At 40.8% G+C, this 20293-nt stretch overlaps 1 protein-coding gene across 4 annotated transcripts in view; it reads left to right on the forward strand.

The window, feature by feature from the left end:
• Nucleotides 1-20293, forward strand: part of LOC137429830 (GRAM domain-containing protein 2B) — a 90420-nt gene that overhangs the window by 53276 nt on the left and 16851 nt on the right. For all 4 annotated transcript variants that reach the window (XM_068120119.2, XM_068120118.2, XM_068120120.2 and 1 more), the window contains exons 4-7: nt 5897-5969; nt 6120-6223; nt 8441-8539; nt 8676-8747. In XM_068120119.2, coding sequence (XP_067976220.2) covers nt 5897-5969; nt 6120-6223; nt 8441-8539; nt 8676-8747 — 348 coding nt within the window. The remainder of the gene's footprint in view (nt 1-5896; nt 5970-6119; nt 6224-8440; nt 8540-8675; nt 8748-20293) is intronic.

Raw genomic sequence — 20293 nt, forward strand, 5'->3', positions numbered from 1 at the left:
GGCCTTCAAAGCCAGTCGCCGACTGGACATCCCCCATCATGCGAAATCCTTCCTTGGCACACCTGAGCTCCTCACCACATACAAGGCTTTCATCCGCAGCTCAATGGAATACTCCTCTCCCCTTTGGGCTGGTGCTCCTGCCTCACACCGAGCTCGGCTTCACGCTGTTGAAACCAAAGCTTTCAGAATTATTGGAATCTCCCGTGATGAAGCCAATTCCGAGGGCCTTTCACTCACTCACTGCAGGCAGGTTGCTGGTCTTTGTCTTCTACCAACTCCTCTCCGGCCTTGCTCCCCCAGCTCTCTCTCTGTGCTCTGTCCCCCAAATATTCCGACAGGACGCACAAGATCTGCCAGCAACCCTCTTATGGTGAAATTGCCAAAATCAAGACTCTCTGCTCACCTTCACTCTTTCATTCCTCTTTTCTCCCACCTCTGGAACAAACTCCCTCACTCTCTTCAATCCCACTCCTCCCTCCAGGTCTTTAAAACAGCTGTTCACCATCATCTCTTATCTTCCCCCTCATCCAAAACCTTCATATTTGCTACCTCCGTTAATTCACCCCAAATCCACTTTGTTGAAATACCGACTTCTATCCTGGAAGTCCTAGCAGTGTCCATGTTTTTTTTTTTTATCTCTCCCATCCTCCCCCCTCTCCCCTCTTCCCATGCCCTCTCCCCCCAAGCCCTCTCCCTCCCACAGATCTCACGATGTCCCTGTTCTCTACTGTTGTGCTTGTGTGCCTCCCTCTCACTCCCCATCTTGTCTCCCGCTTCCTTTATCATATGTTTCATGTGTCAGTTTGTTTTTATCTATCTATAATTCCAGTAATCTCTGTGTGTTTGTTTGTTTGTTTGTCTGTGACCGCTGTTTCTCGACAACCACGGGTCCGATATACTTTAAACTTGCCAGGTATATTGCTGGGGACCCGAGGATGTGCCTTTTCAAGGTTTCATATTAATCGGACAATTACTTACCGAGCTATGTCCAAAAAACGATTCAACCAATCAGAGAGCAGCGAGCTATCGCGTGTGCCGAACGTGGCGAACACACTCTGCCTCGGATGGCACATTTGAGAGCGTATTCATTTATTTCACGTTTGCAAACTATGTTGGCGCTATGTTGGCGTTAAACTATGTTTTAAAACTAATAAAAACCATTTCATGTAAATAGAGGGGGGGGGGGGGGGGGGGATTGTCACTGTACTCGCAAGCCGTTCGCCGTTCGCTTTGGCGTTGCGAATGGTCCAAAACATTTCATGGACCAAACCATTTCATGTAAAGCGTTCGCCGTTCGCTTTGGCGTTGCGAATGAACCAAAACATTTCATGAACCAAACCATTTCATGTAAATAGAGGGGGGGGGGATATAATTTTAGATATATATATAGTACGGGCATGCCCTAGTATGATTAATGTTAGCTCTTACACGAGCCTCGATCTTGTACACAAAAAAAAAAAGATGATGTCCTGCAGCTACACAAATCCCATTCCCAGCCACTCAGTAATGAGGACTTCATGGAACTGCACGCCCAGAAGGTGTCAGAGGAAGCTTGAGGTGATAAGGAGGTCCACGAGATTCCCCAATAGTTTTACCAACAAGGGCATGGCTGAAGCTTTCAACCTTATTGACAAGGGCTTCGCCCCATTTGAGACTGAAGACCCTAACCTTGATAGGTTCATCAAAGTGGCAAGAACCATCACCGATGCCCTCAGCTGCGACATGGTAATTTATGATGAGAAGAAGAGGGCCAATGCCCAGTCTTCCTTGGACAGATTTTTCAAGATGGTGGAAAGGGAGCCAGCATCATCAACTTCATGTGCAGAGGTTCAAGATGTTCCAGAGCCAGTGCCATCTACTTCTGCAGGCATGCCACATCCTCCTCTTCCATCAGCTTCATCTCCAGCATCAACATCACCACCTTCATCATCCTTTTCCAATTAGTGCTATATAACAGTCACAGGTAGGGGCGTCGAGAGGGAGGGTGCGGGGGGAGGGAGGGTTGCTCCTTCGAGGCCCGGGGTCCGTTGAGGGGCCCGAGCTTCTGTAATTTTTTTTAAACAGTACAGTGAAACCCCTCATCGGCTCATCCTCATTTCCTCATCGTTACATTTAAACCCAGAAGCTGATTTTGCGTTACTTGCCGGCTTTCTTGCTGGAAACAAAACATTTACCGCTGTTAATGGTACAGCTTCAAACTTTACAGAAAATGGTTATTAACAAGAAATGTGCATTACAAAGAAATGCGTTTGTTTCCTCTTTGTCCAAATAAAATTATTAACCATCTTCTCACATTCTTTGCCAATCTTATGGAGAAAGTGTTCAACAGTTAATGGTGCGAATTGACTCAATCGGTCCAAACGTCCTGCTATCTCCTTTATTTTCGATCATGTGGCTAAATAAAAGTGACCATTTGTTTTTATAAAGTTTTTTTTTTTTTTTTTTCTTTCATTAAAGAAAGTTCCTTAAGTTATAAAAGAGGGAAAGTGTGGGGGAGGGGCCCCAAAGTTGTTTGCCTCAGGGCCTGGGCTAGCTCTCGACGCTCCTGGTCACAGGAATGAACAATAAAAATCTCCTTTAAAAAAAACTTTTTTTGTTTTAATTTCATGTTGTGTTGTTCATCAATGTGTGTGTGTGCCGTCCTTTGGATGGGCGTTAAACTGGACATCCCGTTGCACACTCACCTTTAAGCTGTGTCTAGCCTGGGTTCAAATATTGGTCCACATCTCTATTTTCTCCATGTCAACCTCTATTTTATTTTGTCATTCTTCCCTGTTCTTGGTTGTTTCCTCCTCTTTCTGCTGTTCTTCTCGTTTTTTTTTTGTCTGTATCCATTCCATGTTGCATCTTGTTCATGAGCCTCGATGCTGAATAGGGGGGGGGGATGAAATAAAATATATTAAGTACATTGTGTTTGATTATAATTTTGACTCTATATATCAAGTATGATTTTAATGCATCATGAAATAAGCTGATGTGGCGTGAACATTTTGGAGGGGGGTGGGGAGGGAGTTTAATACTTTTTTTTAGGCCAATGCATATACGTATAGCAAATTATGACCATTCCGACCCAATAAATGCACCATGGCATTTATACACCATGAGCACATGCGTACAGCTTCGCTCCATGCCCAGATAGCTTCAGCAGTGCATACTCAACTTTATTTAAAAGACCGAGGATTTAAGGTCATAAGTAAAGGATTGTGGAGTCATCGACCATATTTGCTCTTGTTGGAGCTCATCAGGACAACCCACCACAATTTACCTGTGCCCATGCAACCTGGTTGGCTTAAATACTGTTAATACAGTAAGTTTGACTCTATATATTAAGTTTGATTTTAATGCATCATGAAATAAGCTCATGTGGCATCAAATAGCAAAATGGGGGGGGAGTTAATACTTTTCTAGGCCAAAGTTTATAAAGCAAAACGGGCCGGTCAAAATATAATAGTCCATGAAATAATTAAAATTGATAGATTAACTTGAACTTTTCCCGTCACTTGTAGGATATATCTTGTTGAAATGGTCAATTAGGTAATTTAAATTTGTTCATATTTCCAGCAACTTGATTAACCTTTCTTTGAAAATAAAAGTTTTTTGGGGTATTTATTTATGAAATTAGAGGTTATTGGAACAAGAATGCTCAAGTAAAAGGCATCAGGAAACTCATCCACCGCTGGGAAACTACATGTGCAAGGCCTCTCATCTGTGCCGAGTTTCACTGGCAGGGAAAATACTTCCCGACTCCCTCCACTTCTCGTATATACATATAATGAGGTCAGGTCCTGAACCACCATTCAAAGTAATGTTCTCACCCCCTTCCCAAACATATTGTGCGAAGCATTTTTAATGTTAGCAATCTATGAGATACTGTATAAAGTCAGCACCATGTGTTTTACTTTTGGAAAAGCTGGTAACCTGAAGTCGGGAATTACTGATGCACACACATGCTTGGAAAAGACACGCCTATAGACCCAACTTTAAAATTATGGAACTTCATTTGTTTGCTCAAAGGTTTTTGGAAATGCACCAAAAGTTAAATTTGGAAACTATCTCATTAAAAAGAACGGCTTATTCTTGCCACCTAATAAACTCGTAAACCTGAGTTTGTCATAACTCATCCACAACTTTTTGAATTATCATGATATATATATATATATATATATATATATATATATATATATATATATATATATATATATATATATATATATATATATATATATATATCTATATATATATATCGTTTTTGGCCCCATCTTTCAATGGTGAAGAATCACTTAAGAATTTTAAAAATTCTCATATCTGGATCCTTATTCAGATCTTAACCAAAATTTAATCGATTCAGCCTTCTCAAACACCCAACCTGTCCACCAAGTGAGATATCCTGTATATATTAAACAGACGGATGAAAAATAACCTCTGCCTCCGAATGATAGCACAACTAACCAAATTGGCATTATATTTGCAATTTAAAGATAAGGAATGGATTAAATTGGGAAGAGAAGATAAATTGAGGAAGATATGGCATTTGAGGTGTTTCGGAGAGAGTTGGGGGGGGGTCTTTGTCAAAAACCTCCTGCTATGTTGGCATGCATGCATACATGCATGTCCCATATTTGTGACTGAGTATTCCAACAATTATGTTCAGATCATTCACATGGGTAGTTGGGATGGCAGGATAGCGTAGAGATATGCACGCTCGCATCTGAGCTGTCTGTCCTTCGTTTTAATCTCGGCCCATCTGAAACGGTCATCCTAGTATTTAGCATGTGCTGTCCCTCGCATGGATGTTAAACTGGGTTACCCATCTGCCAGCCTTAGTTGGTGGACGTTAATAATTCCACGATGTCCTTCACGAAAAGTAGGCTTGCTGCTACCCTGGCCAAATTACAAATTCCTGCCCTAAACTACTGGCGGGGGACTTCATCAGCAGCACAGCCGCACTTCCCGTAAACATATGATGCAAACCCACAGTCATTTGGTGCATATGAAAGAAGACGACGACATAGTTAGTTGAAGCTCTTATGTTTGGATGTTTGAAGACAAAATGAAACGCATGGTCAGTGAAAGGCCTTGAATTTAACAAAACCGCTACATTCAAAAGTGATGTTTTTACTACATCTTCTTCTTTCATAGTTGACCCGTTTATCTGTTCTGTTTTCTTTTCTTTTTTTAACTGGATTTGTGTGTTGTCTATGCCTTAAGGTCTTGGCTAAGTTTTTCTGTGCTTGACATCTTGTTCCATTTCCTATCTCATCTCACCACTTCACACATCGTCAAACCCCATAGGCATAATAATTTAAAATGTCTTGCAACCCTGCTTCCGGCATCTGCTTTAATCTCCAACTCTTCATTTTATCCCATTGGACCCGGTCAAAAGTAGGCTCGTGTCAGTGTCTTTCATGCCATATTATGTTATGGAATTCCGGCGGGCAGCCCTTCAAGTACAACCGTCATGGGGTTGTTGTTATATTGTCTCGATTTATTCCATTCATCACAGGATTGTTATTGTTGTGGTTCTTTGGCCCTTCCGTCCAATCAAACCCCATACCATCCTATAACCCTTCCTTTACATGGATATCCACTAGTTTAGAGATAATTAGGTGGGGATCGAAACTGTAGCAGATTTCTTCAGATCCTTCTCAATTTTGAACTGCCTCACAACAAAATGTGTGCCATCTTTTGTTTTAAACTTTTTCTCTTTTCAAGATTTAATTGGGACATCTGTTCTATTTGTGCAAAGGTATGTAGTAGCATGGCAGAGTTGTAGACAAAGTAAATACTGTTTAACTCTTCTGCTTCAATAAGAAGTACAAGTGATGAATGCGCTCTCCCTTCTTCAAATTTGTGCTACAACCTCCACCCTCTTCTTTCCTATATTCTTTTTTTCCAGAAAAGGAAGAGAGGAAACCGTCAGTTTCGTCGCATATTTGTGGGTGTTCCTCTCGATGAATCCCTCATTGACAGTGAGAGGAAACCTTTTGATTTATACACTAACTTACTCAGTCAGTACACTGCTTTGTTTGTAATCCTAAGTGTACCTTCAGAAAAGAGCTGATTATTTAATAAGCTGTTTTACGTTTTCATAACCATTGCCATTTCCTCCTATGTTGCAGGTTTCTCATGTGCGCTGCAGAAAGAAATGATCTACCAGGGCCGCCTTTTTATCTCTAAAAACTGGATCTGTTTCTATGCCAGGTTCTTCAACCGGGATCTTAAGGTGCGGGCAGCTGTAGATCTGCGTTATGAATTCTCGCATTGCTGAAGTAGTGCTGGCTGTTTGACTGACCAGTCAGTCGCCTTGGCAAAAAAAAAAGGTTTTGCTCCAGGATTGTTTTCCACACGTCACCGATTCATAATGTACAGACATGTTTTCACTGAGGTGAACGATTATACGATCCTCCACCTCTCTCTTTCAGACACTGTTGCTTTGTATGTCTAATATCTACATGTTCCGTCCTACCCTCCTATGATGTAACTCCTTTCTTCTCTGTATCTTTTTTTTAACGTTTCCATAAGCCTTGACTATATATACAGACTTGGCATTTAATATGGAATTTTTTTTTTATGGGGGTGAACTTACTTTTCAAGTTGACTTAGAACCAAAAGTTCATTGGAATTATGTTGAAAGTATTCTAGATTTTGTTAATGTGACCTTTAAAAGAAACAAAAACCACATTTGACATTTCAAAACAAATAAATTGATCCTTGAAAGTGATGTGAACTGATATCGAACTCAATTCATGGACAGTACTGTGTTAAACTTCTGTACGTTTTCCAGAAGTATCTCTTTATTTTGCACATTAGCCAAATTATTTTTTAACAAAAACAAAAGTTAAATTACGACTGGGATTACAGACAGTAAAATTACAGTTCAGTACTTCGTGTAACCCCCACGAGCATTCAGGAGAGCATGTACACATTGAGGCATGCTGTTCACGAGATTTGCCAAGGTTTGGACAGGAATCGCTTGCCATGCAGTGACAATAGCCTGCTGCAATTCACGCACGGAGGTCGGCTGCTGGTCCAAGTGGTCGATTTGACGCGTTAATTCTGCCCACAAGTTCTCTATCGGATTCATATCCGGGGACATGGCAGGCCACTCCATATGCTCTACACCACGGTCAGTAAGAAAGTGTTGGATCATGCGAGCACGATGAGGCCGTGCATTGTCATCTTGGAAGACAAAGTTTCCTCGAAAGACTGCACGAGCAAATGGAAGCAATGTTTCTTCCAGAATGGCCCTGTACTTGAACTGGTTCAGGTTTCCATTCAGAACAACAAGGTCAGTTTTGCCCCCTGCATGAAAAGCAGCCCAAACGGTCACCCCACCACCTCCAGCTTGGACTCTTGGCACTATACAATCTTTGTTGTAGGCTTCATGCACTTGTCTGTGCACTCGGACGCGGCCATCTTGACGATAGGCCAGAAATCTAGACTCGTCACTGAAGATCACGTGATTCCAGTGTCCTGGTTGCCATTGACGGTGCTCTCTGGCCCACTGCATTCGGGGCTGGCGGTGTTGTGTGGTCAGGCGTGGCTTTCTCAGGGGACGCCGGGCACGATAGCCTGTTTGAACCAGTCGTTGGTTGACTAGCCTTCTAGATACAGGCACATTTGTCAGTTGCTGCCACTCAGCCCAAAGCCGATTAGCTGACTTGGTACGGCCATTGCGGACTAACCGGTGCAGCTTGGCGATTATCCCTCCTTGTGGTTCTGCGGGGACGTCCTGGCCTTGGTATTGGAGTAGGATCACCCCTCTGAGCATTTCGTTTCAGGATCTTTGACACCTGACCTTGAGTGATGCCATACTGCCGAGCAATAGCACGCTGTTTCATGCCATAATTTCGTAAAGCCACCACTCCATGACAAACAGCATTGTCGAGTTGACGGACCATCTCCAGAGGAAGTGGCAATAACTTTTGGAGACGTGCAGCAGTTGTTTTCCACTAATACAGAACGCAACAACCCTTGTATACCCAACTGTGAAGCCAATCATCAAATGCACCTGTCCGTACATTTTGCCACGCCACCTGTGATATAATCCTGTTGTTGACTTCTTGCTGTGACAGACAATCAGTGACATGGTTCTTTTGACAAATAAATCACCAAAGTGTAAAAGAAACTCACCAGATTGATAAACTGAGTTAAGAAAGTAAACCCAAGTCAAGAAAAATAAAAATTCCATATTAAATGCCAAGTCTGTCGTACATGTATGATAGCTTACCTTTCTATACCCTACCTACCACCTTTTTACCAGTAATTATTTGTTCTGATTCTGACCTGTCAAGGTGCCTCTCCATGGTACCACATTTGTGGTTCATAACTCAGTACAGTTTCTGTGGCTGAACATTCCAGAGACACCTTTTAAGAGGATAACTTTCTTGTCATAAAAGCAACTCCATGTCCATTTATTTACAACCTTTCTTCTCCGTAGGTTGAGATCTCCACGACTTCGGTATGCTCGGTGAAAAAACAGAAAACTGCAATGGTGGTCCCTAATGCTCTGCACATCCTCACATTCGATAATGAAAAGGTGAAGCATAATTGACCAACCAGCTATAAGTCCTGTAACATGTGGTTATATAACATGCTATATGCAAATGACTAGAACAGGTGGCTAACATGGTTATTGTCTCTTATTTTAACATCATTGTTTCCTCCTTTTTCAGCATATGTTTGTTTCACTCTTGTCCCGTGACGTGGCCTATGACCTTCTGACTAGCGTCTGCACAAACCTGCAGGTAATTGTCTCGTATAAATACAGGAAACCCTTAATGTGAGATTAGAAATAAAATCTTCTTGGGCCTGCTTTGTTCCCATACCAGCACCTTGCTCATGAGCCAGGTTGGGATGACATCTTCAAATTCCATTAACAGTTGATGAATTATCTCCTGAAGTCTTTGCAATTTACATAAAAGTACAATGATTTGGTTTCCTTGTCCTACATTTAATACATGTACAAGGTCCTCTATGAACCTTTACTCAGGTATCTAGACCCCTCCAACAGGGGTCCACCGTACATGGCGAGCTATTTTTGGTTTGGGCATGTGGGTATGTTCTGTGGGACCACTAACAAATTCAGGCTGGGCCACCAAGCACATATTTTGCTCAATGGCTTAGAGTGAATCCAAGATGGCCACCATATCTGGTAATTGCTCTTTTGACTATATAACAGGAACCAGTGCACATAAAGACTTCATATAAGGTTATAATCACACATTTATGGAAATAAAAATAAAGCAGCACTCCTCCATGAATTAGTATGTGAAGAATGGTCAGAAAACAGGTTGAGGCATTCTTGGCTATTCCTCTACTTAGGCGGCGGATACAAAGGGGAGACAAAGACTGTCGTAGTTTCTGATCAAATGGTGTCACCAGTTCCTAAACTAGAATCTACTCAGGAAGTGGCAGATGTGCGACTAATGCTGCACAGAAGGTGTCTAAACCAGTCATAATCCATGCAAATCACACCAACACCATTGTCTTTTATTATGCCAGCACAGACCACTTTGGATGACTTAGAGCTGTGGATCCGCACTGAGGTCGACAAATATCTACCATGCCATATTGCCATATAGCCATGCCATCGCAACTGCATCTGGACCATCACTGTGCTACTGTCTACCCTTTATCCACAGTCTTATTGGAATGGATACGACAAGCTATCCATACGGTATGAGGAAGAAGATATGGTTTGAGGCAATAAAGTCTATCGAGATGCCTGCATGTGAAGTGTTTGAAAATGACAATCAATTAAACCTGAAGGTGTTTGCTGATGTGATAAATCTACGCATCAGTGTGTACAGTTAAAAACAATGATGACTGTAAATCTATGGTCACCCACAAAAGACTTATTAAAACAGCATGTGCAACGTTGTGCTCTGACCACCATCAATGGCAAGCGGGTTAATTTGGAAAACGCCGCAATTCCGCCTTACAATCTCTTTGGCTCGACTGGCGGTGAAGATACAGGGACACCACCAGAGCCCAAGGGTTCTACATCTGCATACTGACCAGAGAGAATGACCAAAGCCTGTTCAAGTGTAAAATATGTGAGTGCAGGAACTGTTGATGTTCTTTGAGGGGAGTTTCCTGTTACATTAGGTGCCGATGCACAAGCACACCTGGGAAATGTGCCCATGCCAATTGTGCAAGACACGTCAGATGACTCGGATACAGAAGAATCAGCTAGATCTAGAACATATTAAAGATGTCAAGTATTCACAATGTTCAAAATGACCACTACAATTTGTAATATTTGACAATGCTACTGAATATTTAGCAAAAATATACATGTACTATGTTTTATGTAATTTATATTCTGTTTTTACATGTAAATTACCTAGCAAACTGAAATTTCCCATTTTAATGAATTAAAGTATATCCACATTATAGAATCACCTCATACATTTGATTGGAACTTTATATGAAGTCTTGTTGTGCCATGATTCCTGTTGTACAACCAAAATACCAATTACCGGATAATGTGATATGGCAGCCATCTTGGATTTGCTCTGTAAGCCATTGGGCAAGGTATCTGCAGGGCTTTATCCATGTTTATTCATGAACCTGATTTTTATTTATTTATTTATTTATTTACTAACTATGGTCGCATATAACATATCCACATACCCAAACTAAAATTTGTGTGCCATGTAGGGTGGGCCCCTGTTGGCCCCATGGATATTTTAGGTAACTGAGAATAGAAAGATAACAATCTTGTCATGTGTTTATTTGCAATGTGTTGACCTACTAATTGATATTGGAGTGATGGATGAGGAACTGTTGGGAGGTTGAAGGAAACCACTAGCAGGAACAATGGGATTGTCTCATGGGACAAAATAATGATGTGATTTTAGTCAGGGTTTGCACATATCTATATAGTATGTACTTGGGCGTCAATCTGTGGGGGGCATGTTGTCCTCCCCCTTCCCCCCCCCCCCCCTCCCCTACCTTACCCCCATAGTTTTTGGAGGAGGGCTGATAGCATATCGATCTCATAAACGATTATGAAGCAGTTTTCTTTGCAGCTGATTTCATACATTTTATGAAAAGTTTGAATAAGTGATTAATTACTTACGAGTGGAATATTAATATATTATATGCTTTTTGGAAACATTGTTTACCTGAATGCTGTTCCACCTGAACATAATTAATTATATTATGTGCAACAACTCCGTGTTGTGTGCTCCATATCACGTGCGGACCGGCATTTGAGAGTGCAAGTTTACAACAATTGAGTGCTTGGCGAGTTACATAATCCTTTATCATCATCTTCATCATCTTACTAAAATACCCAATTTAGTGTCTATCTTTGGTCGTTTGTTAACCAATTTCAATCAAACTTGCCAGGGGGACGAAGGGTGTCATAATTCCTAAGACAAATTTGGTTTTATACTTGGTCACCCCCCCCCCCCCCCCCTTCCTTCCCTAAGGGTTCTGAAGAGGGGATCGACGCAAATTCTCCATGTAAATGTGTACTGTGTAGTGCCACTCCTGGTGGGAGGGCATATGGCGACAGGCCTTACATTTCAATCGTTTTCGCCTTAATTTTACATTTTCAGACCTTATTTTCACAGTCTATTATGTTACTGGGACTGAACTGCAAAAGACCTGGAGAAATTCCAGTGGTTTATTTGCTTTTTCCATCTTGGAAAATCGTTAGCAGCTTGAAGTGTCCTTTGTGACGTAAAGCTGCTGCTCTCACCATTTGCTCACTTACGTAATGGGATTTTAAAAAAGTCATATGACTGACTGTTCCTATTCCTTTCTTGCCTACTTCAGTATTTCTCTTTTGGTCCTATTCCTTTATTTTTTGGACTGTACTGTACACAAAATAACGTTAACCCTCATCCCCACCCCTTAAAATTATTTTCCCAGAAATGGTAGCACAAGTGGCAATAAGTGCATTCCTGGTCCTGCTAAAGGGCCATGCAGACCCCACGTCATGTTGGCTTCTTGCTATGCACTCATGTCCCCCTTCCCCTGAAAATTGTTGAGGTATGTGTTATGGTGTTGGCTTAAGAGTTAAGGTGGCTGGCTTACAATCTTAGAGTCTTGAGGTTGAGCCCCTGTCTGGCCATTCAATTAACACCAGCTGGGTTGACTCAGCCTGCCATCCTTCTGAGATCGGCAAAATGAGTACCAGCTTACTGGGACCAGGGGCACTGACTGCATCAGCGGCACAGCCACGCTCCCAGAAAATCATGCAACCAGCAGCCACAGGCTGCATATGAAACAAAGCAACAACAACCTCAAGCTGCAACTTTTGCCTAGTTTTAAGCAGCAATTTACTTATTTGCGGGTTGTTATGAGCTACAACTACAATTTGGCTCATGGTTTAGCCAAATTACATTTGTCTCCATAACATGTCCCTGATTTGTGTAAATGCCTTTAATTAGTCAGTACCATTAAATCAGCCATCAAAGTCACTATGTTTCCAAACAATGAACCAAAGTTGCTTGAGGGATGTTTTCAATTTATCTGGGGGAAGGGAAGTGGGGAAGCTAAATGAAGGTCATTTCACTGAAGTTGCAGCTGTTCTGTAATGCAGTTTTTCACAGCAAAACAATATTCTTTTGACCTTCCCATGCATTTGAGTAACCTGGTGTTGGCTTAGCGGTTAGGGTGCAGCTTGGGATCCTAGGATCCTGGGTTCGAATCCCGGTCGATCGCTGAATTAACACCAGGGGGGTTGACACAGCCTGTCATCCTTCCGAGGTCGGCAAATTGTGTACCTGTTCACTGGTAATTCCCTGTGTGTCGCAAGAGGTGACTAACAGGGTTGGCGGCAGGAAGGGCATCCGGCCATAAAACATTGCTTCAAAAAGGGGACTACGAAAAAGGCCAACCCCTGCTCTGTGGGGGAAAATGGCCTCTAAAGGTGGTTCTTCTTCTTCCAATGCATTTGAGTATTTACAAAACTTACATACATCTTAAATACCCATGCAAAAATACTGGATTGTAGATTTGGTATCAGTAAGTCGTTCGGACTTCCTGCGTAGGGATGGCACGGAAACTCCAGTTGTTTCATGCAATACAAATCTTCAAACAAAACCAAGATACAAACTTATCAACTTGTAATGTACTTAGGTACCAGTCGTCTACAGAGGATTTCACATCCAACAATACTCCTGAAGCTCTTGGAAAGCATTGCTGAGCTACAAAACTGACAGACCCAAAACATCCCATTTTAATTCTCCTTCTTTCCACTTCTTCTTCAACTTCTTTGACTTCTTCATCTTCTGTTCAGAAAGCCTAACCCAAAATAACCTGCATAAAGGTTAGGCATAAAGCCTCACCTTTAAGCTCATTGTTTGGATTCAACATGAATCTTCTGCATTTTACAGTGGGAAGATCAATGACGACTCAATTTTTATAACTTTAAAGAATTTCACAGTTTAGGCATAGCTGCATGTCTATGGCTAGCGTCGCCCCGCCATCTCCCCTTGTCCCTTCGTTGCCCTATGCAATGAGCCTGGTGGGGGCGGGCCTAGAGGTGACACCGAGGGCCAAGCACATATATATATATATATATATATATATATATATATATATATATATATATATATATATATATATATATATATATATATATATATATATATATATATATATATATGTGTGAGTGTGGTTAACGGTGGAATATTACTGACAGCCTGACAACAGAAAACCATATTTGAGTAACTACTGTTCAGTCTTCACATCCTTTGTGTTCCTCTGTTCATGTTCAACGGACAGTTTTAACAATAAGATATTTCATAGAGCAATTAAAATAAAATTATCCAACATGTAAATACTGTACTTTTTTTTTAAATGTAAATACTGTACAATAAGTTCAGAAATAAGTAATAATAATAAAAAAATTAATCTAAAAATGTAGGAATGGTATGCCAAAAAGTATGTAAACAATGTAGGGATGGTCATAAAAAATAATCATGTTGAATCATCTCTACATCTTTTGTGTGTGTGTGTCTGTATGAGTGTATTCATGTATATGTTGCGTGCAAGTTGCCATTGTTGACATTCCTATCTCCACTATTATTCAAAGAATGATGCAGGGATGGTTTCACATGATGATGTTTTGTGACCATCCCTACCTTGTTTTTACATACCTTTTGGCAGACCCAAAACATCCCATTTTAATTCTCCTTCTTCTTTCCACTTCTTCTTCTTCAACTTCTTTGACTTCTTTGAATACCTTCCCTGCATTTTTTTATTTTTACATTTTAAAAATGTTATTTATTATTATTACTTGTCACTTTAAATCTCCCATATGATTCATGACGTTTTTCACTTTGGCTCAATTTCACAATGGCACAAAACGAATGTGCTTGTGATTCCAGTGGCTTTTTATCGCCATACTTTATTCTTTTTTTTAAAAAATTTTTATCTGGAAGGCTATTCAGATTGAAGACACAGTTGTAAAGGTTATTCCTGCAGAGAACGATTTTTATAGATGACGACTCCCTACTGATGCTCCATGGCCAAATGGAAGGTTTCGCCACAACGCATGGTGCCCTCCAGAAACTTGTACAAGCTCAGCAGGAAAAAGGGCTTGCAAGAACATTTTACACATAACTGATTTTGCTGATAATTATTCCTCCACTGCTGAAATAATTTTATTTGAAGAGCATTTTTTTATTGTGACAAAATTGCTAGTTAGCACTCTTAAGGCCAATGATGCCTTTCCACAGTTTTTTCAGGACTGCTAAGACAAGAGTGGCAGTAGTGTCTTTATTTGTGATGTTGAGCCAATGTGATTAATGCGAATAGCACAGATAAGCTTGGAAGATAAATATGGTACAACAAATGCAATGACAAGATATAGAAACCAAGTTGATAATTAATTTGTTTTGAAGCGAGTTTGTGTTATCTTGTGAGAAGCATGTACTGCACGCTTGGAGTTTGTTTGTATGATATAGATCCATTTGTTGAGATGTCTGTTTATTATATATACTGGAAGCAGCAGCGGCCAGGGGGTTGCCTTGTTATCCTAATTCAAACGTGTATTTCAAATTACCTCTTGCTGCATGATTAGAGACACCTCACGGCATTGGAAACCGTGGGGCAGAAATACTGTATGGTAAATGGTGGGACTTGTAATACCCTTTCCCACCTGGAGCGGCGTTGCATGATACACATTTAAATAGTGAATTCCTGCCCCCCCCCCCCAAGACAACTGGAAAATATTTTAAAAAAACACCCCTATGGATCACATGGACCTATGGACCAATTGGGATCATGCTGATCCTATGTAGCAAGTTTTGATGCAATTGACCCAGAACTTTAGGAGGAGTAGTGTGATAAACACACTCACAAACAAACACAATGGTCCATGAAGGATAGTAAGGATATAATACATATATATATATATATATATATATATATATGCAGCGTCTGTCCTGTCCTGTGTTGTCACTGAACTACTTTCTCAAACTTTTGTGAAATCGTACCAAACTTCTGGAATGCACATATCTCTCCCGTCGGTATGTCCTAAGGGTATTATTTTTGAAAAATTTTCCAATTTTTATTTTTTGGGGGGGGAATTTTTGGGGGAATTTTTTTTTTTCAACTTCAATTGTTTATAAAATGTGATATCACGTACAGTGGGGAGAACAAGTATTTGATACACTGCCGATTTTGCAGGTTTTCCCACTTACAAAGCACGACAAGGTCTGTAATTTTTATCATAGGTACACTTCAACTGTGGAAGACGGAATCTAAAACAAAAATCCTGAAAATCACATTGTATGATTTTTAAGTAATTAATTTGCATTTTATTGCATGAAATAAGTATTTGATACATCAGAAAAACAGAACTTAATATTTGGTACAGAAACCTTTGTTTGCGATTACAGAGATCAGACGTTTCCTGTAGTTCTTAACCAGGTTTGCACACACTGCAGCAGGGATTTTGGCCCACTCCTCCATACAGATCTTCACCAGATCCTTCAGGTTTCGGGGCTGTCGCTGCGCAACACAGACTTTCAGCTCCCTCCAAAGATTTTCTATTGGGTTCAGGTCTGGAGACTGGCTAGGCCACTCCAGGACCTTGAGATGCTTCGTACGGAGCCACTCCTTAGTTGCCCTGGCTGTGTGTTTCGGGTCGTTGTCATGCTGGAAGACCCAGCCACGCCCCATCTTCAATGCTCTTATTGAGGGAAGGAGATTGTTGGCCAAGATCTCGCGATACATGGCCCCATCCATCCTCCCCTCAATACGGTGCAGTCGTCCTGTCCCCTTTGCAGAAAAGCATCCCCAAAGAATGATGTTTCCACCTCCATGCTTCACGGTTGGGATGGTGTTCTTGGGGTTGTACTCATCCTTCTTCTTCCTCCAAACACGGCGAGTGGAGTTTAAACCAAAAAGCTCTATTTTGGTCTCATCAGACCACATGACCTTCTCCCATTCCTCCTCTGGATCATCCAGATGGTCATTGGCAAACTTCAGACGGGCCTGGACATGCGCTGGCTTGAGCAGAGGGACCTTGCGTGCGCTGCAGGATTTTAATCCATGACGGCGTAGTGTGTTACTTATGGTTTTCTTTGATACTGTGGTCCCAGCTCTCTTCAGGTCATTGACCAGGTCCTGCCGTGTAGTTCTGGGCTGATCCCTCACCTTTCTCATGATCATTGAGGCTCCACGAGGTGAGATCTTGCATGGAGCCCCAGACCGAGGGAGATTGACTGTCATCTTGAACTTCTTCCATTTTCTAATAATTGCGCCAACAGTTGTTGCCTTCTCACCAAGCTGCTTGCCTATTGTCCTGTAGCCCATCCCAGCCTTGTGCAAGTCTACAAATTTGTCCCTGATGTCCTTAGACAGCTCTCTGGTCTTGCCCATTGTGGAGAGGTTGGAGTCTGATTGAGTGTGGACAGGTCTGGAGACGGCTTTGCGGTCGGTCTTTGCGGTCTTTGCGGTCTTTGTGGTCGGAGACGGTCTGGAGACGTCTTTTATGCAGATAACGAGTTCAAACAGGTGCAGTTAATACAGGTAATGAGTGGAGAATGGGAGGGCTTCTTAAAGAAAAAACTAACAGGTCTGTGAGAGCCGGAATTCTTACTGGTTGGTAGGTGATCAAATACTTATTTCATGCAATAAAATGCAAATTAATTACTTAAAAATCATACAATGTGATTTTCAGGATTTTTGTTTTAGATTCCGTCTTCCACAGTTGAAGTGTACCTATGATAAAAATTACAGACCTTTACGTGCTTTGTAAGTGGGAAAACCTGCAAAATCGGCAGTGTATCAAATACTTGTTCTCCCCACTGTATATTACAAATATATTTGTGCAAAATAATTGTTTGAATTATGATTGGTTTAAACCATGACAAAACGGCAACTCGGGTACAGTCATTTATCTATATATCTACACATCTGGGCAGTGTCTGTGTTCTCACTTAACGACTCCCTCAAACTTTTGTTTCCGTGGTTGTGAAATGTTTTTAATAACGTTGTGGTGGTTTTGAATCACGTGGTGGTGAGGTATTTTGAATTATGTGGTGAGGTGTTTTTAAATGACGTGGTGGTGAGATGTTTTTAAATCACATGGTGGTGAGGTGTTTTGAATTAATTGGTGGTGAGGTATTTATAATTACGTGGTGGTGAGGTGTTTTTAATTATGTGGTGGTGAGGTGTTTTGAATTAATTGGTGGTGAGGTGTTTTTAATTATGTGGTGGTGAGGTGTATAGAATTAGTTGGTGATGAGGTGTTTTGAATTATGTGGTGGTGAGGTGTTTTGAATTACTTGGTGGTGAGGTGTTTTGAATTACTTGGTGGTGAGGTGTTTTGAATTACGTGGTGGTGAGGTGTTTTGAATTACGTGGTGGTGAGGTGTTTTGAATTACTTGGTGGTGAGGTGTTTTTAAATGATGTGGTGGTGAGGTGTTTTTAATTTCGTGGCTGAGGTATTTTTATTACGCGTTTTATGGCCGTGAGGTGTTTTTATTATGTGTTTTATGGCTGTGAGGTGTTTTTAATTTCGTGGTGGTGAGGTGTTTTTAATTTCGTGGTGGTGAGGTGTTTTTATTATGTGTTTTATGGCTGTGAGGTGTTTTTAATTTCGTGGTGGTGAGGTGTTTTTAATTTCGTGGTGGTGAGGTGTTCTTATTACGTGTTTTATGGCTGTGAGGTGTTTTTACTTTCGTGGTGGTGTGTTTTTATTACGTGTTTTATGGGTGTGAGGTGTTTTTATTACGTGTTTTATGGCTGTGAGGTGTTTTTAATTTTGTGGTGGTGAGGTGTTTTTATTACGTGTTTTATGGCTGTGAGGTGTTTTTATTACGTGGTTTATGGCTGTGATGTGTTTTTATTACGTGTTTTATGACAGGTGTTTTTATTACGTGTTTTATGGCTGTGAGGTGTTTTTATTACGTGTTTTATGGCTGTGATGTGTTTTTATTATGTGTTTTATGACTGTGGTGTTTTTATTACGTGTTTTATGACTGTGAGGTGTTTTTATTACGTGTTTTATGGCTGTGAGGTGTTTTTAATTTCGTGGTGGTGAGGTGTTTTTATTACGTGTTTTATGGCTGTGAGGTGTTTTCATTACGTGTTTGATGGCTGTGAGGTGTTTCAATTTCGTGGTGGTGAGGTGTTTTTAATTTCGTGGTGGTGAGGTGTTTTTAATTTCGTGGTGGTGAGGTGTTTTTATTACGTGGTTTATGGCTGTGAGGTGTTTTAAATTACTTGGTGATGAGGTGTTTTGAATTACTTGGTGGTGAGGTATTTTGAATTACTTGGTGGTGAGGTGTTTTGAATTACGTGGTGGTGAGGTGTAATCGTCCCAAACTTCCAGTCTGCACCTACCCCTCCCCTATGTATGTGCGGGGGGGTTCTTTCTTGAATTGTTTTTTTTTTTTCAACCTAAATCTTCAACCTAAATTGCTTATAAAAATATAATATCACAAACACAACAAATACATTTGTGCAAAGTAATTGTTTGTATTATGATTGGTGAAAATCATGACAACACAGCAACTCAGGTACAGTCATTAGCCTCAGCTAAAATAAGCCCGTTCCTCAGTATCGACGCTTGGTGAGGCGAGCGTAGCGAGCCTCACCAAGCTAGTATATATATATATATATATATATATATATATATAATATCAGTCACTATGCGATTTCATACCATCAGTAGTGAACCGCCATTAAGTATCCCATCCAGCTATGCTGTACCTTAATGGGAGCGATAAGTACCATCTGCCACATGGCACATTATCTCTGGTATCCACTCATATGGAATCCCCTAGATGTAGCCGGGAGCAAACCAATCCAAATATATGTTCAGTTCTCCAGCTTTCAATAAGCGCAAGTAATGACGTCACTGCCATGTACATACGCTCTGCCTGTCAAGCTCTCAAGAGAACCCTCTGACAGAGCAGAATTTTGATCTTAGTTCAGATACTGTCATAAGTGTATGTAAAACTCAGTTACCGACCTGGTTTCGCCCTTAAGTTAGTTATAAGGGATTCCATATAATGAGTGGATACCAGAGATAATGTGCCATGTGGCAGATGGTACTTATCGCTCCCATTAAGGTACAGCATAGCTGGATGGGATACCTTAATGGCGGTTCACTACTGATGGTATGAAATCGCATAGTGACTGGTATATAACCGAAAGGTTTTCAGAGTCATAAGTGTATGCAGGACTCACTGCGTTGCCCTGATGAGCCCCAAAAGGGCGAAACCAGGTCGGTAACTGAGTTTTACATAAGCATCTGTGTATATATATATATATATATATATATATATATATATATATATATATATATATATATATATATATATATATATATATATATATATATATACAGACTTTGCATTTAATATGGAATTTTTTTTTTTTCTTGACTTGGGTTTACTTTCTTAACTCAGTATATCAATCTGGTGAGTTTCTTTTACACTTTGGTGATTTATTTGTTAAAAGAACCATGTCACTGATTGTCTGTCGCAGCAAGAAGTCAACAACAGGATTATATCACAGGTGGCGTGGCAAAATGTACGGACAGGTGCATTTGATGATTGGCTTCACAGTCGGGTATACAAGGGTTGTTGCATTCTGTATTAGTGGAAAACAACTGCTGCACGTCTCCAAAAGTTATTGCCGCTTCCTCTGGAGATAGTCTGTCAACTCGACAATGCTGTTTGTCATGGAGTGGTGGCTTTACGAAATTACGGCATGAAACAGCGTGCTATTGCTCGGCAGTATGGCATCACTCAAGGTCAGATGTCAAAGATCCTGAAACGAAATGCTCAGAGGGGTGTCACTACTCCAATA

Source organism: Myxine glutinosa, chromosome 6 (assembly GCF_964187855.1).
Source record: "Myxine glutinosa chromosome 6, kmMyxGlut1.1, whole genome shotgun sequence".
NCBI classification, from domain to species: domain Eukaryota; kingdom Metazoa; phylum Chordata; class Myxini; order Myxiniformes; family Myxinidae; genus Myxine; species Myxine glutinosa.